General features: G+C 37.5%; 1 protein-coding gene across 1 annotated transcript in view; it reads right to left on the reverse strand.

The window, feature by feature from the left end:
* Nucleotides 1-4,558, reverse strand: part of LOC145774500 (discoidin domain-containing receptor 2-like) — a 33,472-nt gene extending 28,914 nt beyond the window's left edge. The window contains exons 1-2 of the mRNA XM_082585758.1: nucleotides 4,522-4,558; nucleotides 3,942-4,085 (exon numbers count right to left, since the gene is read on the reverse strand). Coding sequence (XP_082441884.1) covers nucleotides 3,942-4,085; nucleotides 4,522-4,558 — 181 coding nt within the window. The remainder of the gene's footprint in view (nucleotides 1-3,941; nucleotides 4,086-4,521) is intronic.
* Nucleotides 4,559-6,000: the final 1,442 nt, after the last annotated feature.

Raw genomic sequence — 6,000 nt, forward strand, 5'->3', positions numbered from 1 at the left:
AGACGCTCATCACGGCCAAGGAGAGAACTCTGTGTGTTGATGAATACGTTTTTAAAGTGAAAATAAATGTTAACTTCGAACCGACGCCTTTTTGCATCGAATCAATGAAAAAAGCGTAACTTTAGTTAGTTTGTTGATCAACAATTCTGCTCTTTTACGGTGGAAATTTTATGGTTGAAGTGAGCAATTATCTCTCTTTGGCTTAAAAAGGGATATTTTTCTAGAAAAATCAATATCACTTTTTCTTTAATTGATTTTAACCAAGCTTTGGCGAACTTCCTAAAAGCATCCGCTCTGTCGTTAATGGAGGAATTGGACGTTTTGACACATGCCAATCATGGAGCTAGCAATAAAATTTTAATAATTCCTATGATCGTAACATATGCGTAGAACAAACACCAATACTTCGCAGTTGGACATGAAAAGAAGTTTCACATCATAGGTGGCACTTTACTACTCTAAACATGATGCTGGGAAAAAAATCATTAGCTGGCTTTGAAAGTGTAAGGGTATTTGACATAACCTAATGCTTCGGAAAACATGCTGGAAAATATTTGCCGAAGATACACACGCATGTTCTCTTCCCTCTGATGCTTCTTAGCATAGGTTTGTGGCTTCCAGTATTTTAACTCTCCCTCTCTACATACATACCATGTACTGCTCAACTAACAACATCGTAGAGAATTCATTCGTATTTGTGACAAACTTGAATTTTTTTTATATCGGCCCTGCCTGAATAAGGCGTCGGCTTATTCAAGTCATGATCCTATGTCGGCCATGATCCTCTAGATTCTAGAACAGAGGTGGGCAAACTACGGCCCGCGGGCCGAATGCGGCTCGAAACAATTTTCTGTGCGGCCATGAAAGCCTGAAGAAATTATATAAAAAATAATAATAAAATTGCTTAAAAAGCTTAATTACTACAAGGACTTCATTTAAACTTTTTCTGCATATATTTCATCTCATTAATGCTTCTGATACATGTGAGTTGTGTTTAAATAAATAATTGACATAAACGTTTTGTATATCTTTTATGTAATGTATAAAATCTCCATTTCTTAGGTCAGTTCAAAAAAAGTTTATATTTTAGCTTTTTTAGATTTTATGCTTTGGCTTATAATCTTAATTATACCACAGTATAGTGAGCCCTCGAACAAATTCAAACTCTTAATGCGGTCCTCGAGATAAAAAACGTTTGCCCACCCCTGTTCTAGAACGATCGATCGTCCATTGTTCTTATTGTATTTACAAAATTCTGGTTGGTCCAGGTTAAAAGATTCTTAAAAATTTCCAAACGTGGGCGCCCCCGGTGACTCTGACCAGGAAGCGCCCCATCATTACAAATCATAAATACCAGGGGAAAAAATTAAAACTTTGTACAAAAGTATCGAAAGGTCGAAAAGGTACGCTAGCTCAATGAAGTACAACAATATCGTATTGAAGAAACAACGCGTAATAATTGTGATTTAGGATGTAGCCTATCGATACCTCGAAGCTACGTGATCTTACTTTCTTTTAAAAGTGATAGACTTCCAGACAGTAAAATCCGTCATTTTTACAGTGATGCAACGTCTGCAGACGTTGAATCAATGTAAAATGATGGATTTTGTTATCTGGGCTAGTACTAACAAGAGCGTGTCGGAATATTTTACATATAATTTTTTCCCTGGGTCATGTTTGGGTCATTTTTTATCTCTATGGACATTTTTCTTAACATAGGCTAAAAGTGTTTATTTTTCCATGTATAAAAATAATGTTTAACGTCGTTCAAGAAATTTAACCTTTGTAATCATGAACCGACAACGATCTGTATCAATTCACACATGAACCACCGGACGGATATGATATCTGACATCTCATGGCATATGACAGTTGGCTGGGTTTGCATAGCAGGTGGTCCACTACGCGACCCTTGGGAACAAAAATATAAAATCCACACTTTCTTGTTGGAATGTTTTATCCATACGATACATCAACATTGACTGATGTTCATCAAACGACCAAATTTTGGTGATGATGATTGAAATCGATTTACTGGATTGGCAATAAAACTATTGTTTTAACTTGTCAATCAAGTGACAAAAGGGTTGAAGTTCACATGAAGCTTATTAAATTACTTTTATGAATCATAAATTTAACAAAAATGATTTCAAAAATTACATCTTTACGGTTGATGAGTTTGTGACAACATGTAGCCTATTTTCTTAGCCTTGGAAAAGTCTTGATGGCTAGTGTGAAGGCTACACCAGTATGGTTAGCGAAACACAATGCTCGCTGTTCTTTAGTGAGTAGTCAGGTAGTGCTTACACCAGGAAGGTTGCTCCGTCTCCATAGCATATTTTCGTTAATGCACAAACTCACAGAAATCTTTGTTTCATTACTAACCAATTGTATCCTGTTCACCAGCGCCCTGGCGATATTGTTGCCTCTGCTTCGGTTGTGCTTGGTTCGATCCCTGCTCTGGCCATACAAAAGATTTTATAAAAGGTAACGATTGTATTATTTTTTGCTAACAGTTATAAAAGTAAGACTGGACGGTAATGCGGTTACGCCGTAAATATCTTTCAAACTTGACGAATGCGTCAAAAACTGGAGTTCATAGTTTGAACCTTCAGTCAATACAAAATCATGAGCTTAATCTTTTATACGCTGTTAATCCCTTTATTAGCCTACGTTTATTAATCATGAGATAATATAATTCCTTGGATTAAAAAAATATACTTCTTGTCAAACCACTAAGTTAGTGGTCAATGTTGTTGTTATCTGTCTTCTGAGAGATAAAATGCTTGAAGATGGTGCAGTGTTTCAGGTTTGTATTGTAGTTGGTGCTACTGCTCAGGGCCGTTGAAAGGATGATTTGGGTGCCAGTACCAATAAGATCTAGGTGTCTCAAATCAAGACACTTCTAGAGAAAACGTGGCGGTTTCTTCAAGTTTTCAGGCGCTTGGAGAAGTTCTGAATCCCTAGATTCTCTAGAATCATCTAGGGACCGGGACTAAAAGTACCCAATGGACCCCCCTGTCAACACTACTGCATATAGATGCATGAAAGGCAAGCAAGGATGAGCTTCGACCCAGAAAGCAAAATCCGTCATTTTTAGATAGATACAACGAATGTAAAAATAGCGGATTTTGCTGTCGGGAAACGATAACTCATTGAAAGGCATGTAGTTACAAGTTCTACCTTGTTTGTTTGGTTATTGCAATTTATGTTCCTGAAAGTTAAGAAGTCTTTGCAAACAACTACAGCGTATAATCTTTATGGAACGCGAACCCCCTAGCGGATGTTAACACCAACTTTACTTCCACTATTTAGCAGGCAGGAGCTTTAGAGGTTGATGCAGCGCATAACAAAAGTTGGAACAGTGACACTGTGAGAGCTGGATCACTCTCATGAATATTTACTGATTAAGCTAATCTTCTGATTAATCAACTTCTTTTACTGACTAATTATTTCCTATGCTTCAACTGCAATCCACTGATTAAAATCGCCGTTTATTAATCTACCGACTAACTTTGTGCTTTTTGATTATTATCCAATCAGACTTTTAGCTAAATCGTCTGATTTTTATGCAGCCAGCTCTAAATGTGTTTGGGTAGCCTTCTTCTTCTTTCGTACAAGACAGATTGTTCAGATTTCAGGGAAGGTGATTGAAGGCCAGGTGAGTGTAGTTTCGTCCAGTCAGGCCCGGATTTAGGGGGGGGCAGAGGGTGCAGGTGCCCCGGGCCCCCCGACTTTTGAAGGGCCCCCCTACGTGGAAAAAATGTGATTTTGTGTTATTTTTTTCCTTTCAGCCTTTAAAATTTCTGCAAAATGCTGTGCAGTGCTGGATTAATGCTACTGTAGACGTAGAGGTGGTTTTTCGCACGGGGGCCCCCCGATCTCAAAGTGCCCCATGCACCCATCATCTAAATCCGGCCCTGCGTCCAGTGCTGGTTTACCAATACCATGCATTCCATTTGGTGCTATGTAAATCAAGAATGACATGGTCAGCAGTGCGTTCCTCCGCGCGTGCACGTGATCAAAGAACGAAAACTTGCCGTTGTACAGCAGAGCAAGAGGAGTCTTTTGATCAGCGAACAACTCTGTGGAAATGAAGAAACTTGAATTTTGCTTTTACATTGTGTTAAGTGCATGGGCGTTAATGTTCGATGGGCGTTAATGGGCGTTAATGTTCGATGGGCGTTAATGTTCGATCTTTCTATTCTTTCAACGCCTTATGGTTTTTGGATAATCTCACGCTTTACTTATAACCTCGTTTTTTAATCCTTTTGCTTGTTTGGTGTTTTGTTTTCTGATGGTACTTAGACAATAAAAATTGTTCAATTGGCTGCTTTCCAGTATGGTCATTTTATTTTTGTTTGTATGCGAAACGTACATAAAACAAAAACGTACAGTGCGCATCCAATGAGAGAGTGCGAAAGACCGTAAAGGCGTAAACCTTGAAGGCGTAGGAGGTCGTCGAGTCTGCACTCTCTCATTCAAAGTAGCCTACAAGTGTAGTCCAGAAACATCGTAAACCTGAGGCGGTGAAAGGATAGACGTTCGGTCTCAGCATGTCGAATGTCAAAAAAGAAGTTAAACTTAAACTTCTGAAAATGATTAAAATTGTAATATTGAAATGATCATTACACTTTGGTGCTACACAATCTTGAAAGCTGAAATTCTTTCTGGGATGTCAGTTTTTTCATTAACAATTTTAAGAATAAGAAAAAGTGAAGGTAATAAAAAGGCTAATTTTCAAGGGAAGCAGTTCTAATTTTACATAATTTTTCGTGTTGGGAAAGTCAGAAAACCAAAATATTTCTCAGCCACATCAGGCTTGTAAGCTCAATAGGATGAGATCCAATAGTGACATAAAAGCTGGAACTAAGAAACTCACATTTATATTCAATTTGCACGTTCGATGAACAGCTAACAACTTCAAACCCATGTAACAGGAGATGTACTTTGACTCAGCGAGTTTAAAAAATTCCAGCATTTATAACGTTAATAGGCTACATCACAAAGGAAAAATATTTTTGTATCGTACCAGTTTACACATAGCCTACACACCAATTAGGAAACAGAACTTTGCTTGAACAACCTGGCCATTGGTTTGACTGGTTCTTGTTCTGAAGACTGTTTTTTGATCAAAAAATTTGTAAGAAATTGTGCATTTAATTTTGCAGTTAAACAATAAACGTTACGTCATTTATTTTGAAGTCATTTGATGTCACTGACTATCACCAGCACGACGCAAGACTGTCTCATCCAGTCATGCCATGTTGCTAGCAGTAGGCTAGCTCAAAATTTCAAAGTTTCCAAAACAAAAACTGTCATTAAAATTTTTTCATGGCATTTTCATTTCCAGACTCCCTTCTGACGTTTTATCGTGCAAATAGGTTCCAATTTAAGGTCAAAGTTATGTGAGGAGTGTTGCCAATTGATCAATGTTGTGTTCGATGGCGGTGGTATGACTTATGCCATTACGGTAAATTAGGTTATGATTGCTAAAAGTAACATCGTTTTTCTAAAAGTACCATCGTATCGTTCTTTAGCTCTAACATTGTGTAGTTGTTTCAAATTTCTCCTTTTTATTGTAAATTCGTGAAGTTGGTTTTAACGAAACTGGAAAGATTACAAAAAAGTAGAATTTTGTTTATTTTGAAATGTTTTTTACGAGCACTCGTTATGTAGTTCCAGCATTATGTCTATTTTATTAAAAAAATATTTTTAACGGTCTGTGAGAATTTCCGGTGTGCAATGACAGTGTTAGTTGTAGTGTAGCAGTGGGACACAGATATGATAGATGCATTCACAAGCTAAAAATAGCTTAAAGTAACTGCAGCTACTTTTATTTTGTAAATAAAAACGTTTCTTCAAACGATTTTGTGTGGCAATTTTTCGATCCAGGGTGCAGTCAATTCAGCTCAGTACGTCATGACCCTCAGGAAGGCAGTAAACATTTTCCTCTAGAGCAGCATGCTGTTCATAATCATGAGAGAAATCAAGGCGTAC

This window comes from Aplidium turbinatum, chromosome 7, assembly GCF_918807975.1.
Source record: "Aplidium turbinatum chromosome 7, kaAplTurb1.1, whole genome shotgun sequence".
Lineage (NCBI taxonomy): Eukaryota > Metazoa > Chordata > Ascidiacea > Aplousobranchia > Polyclinidae > Aplidium > Aplidium turbinatum.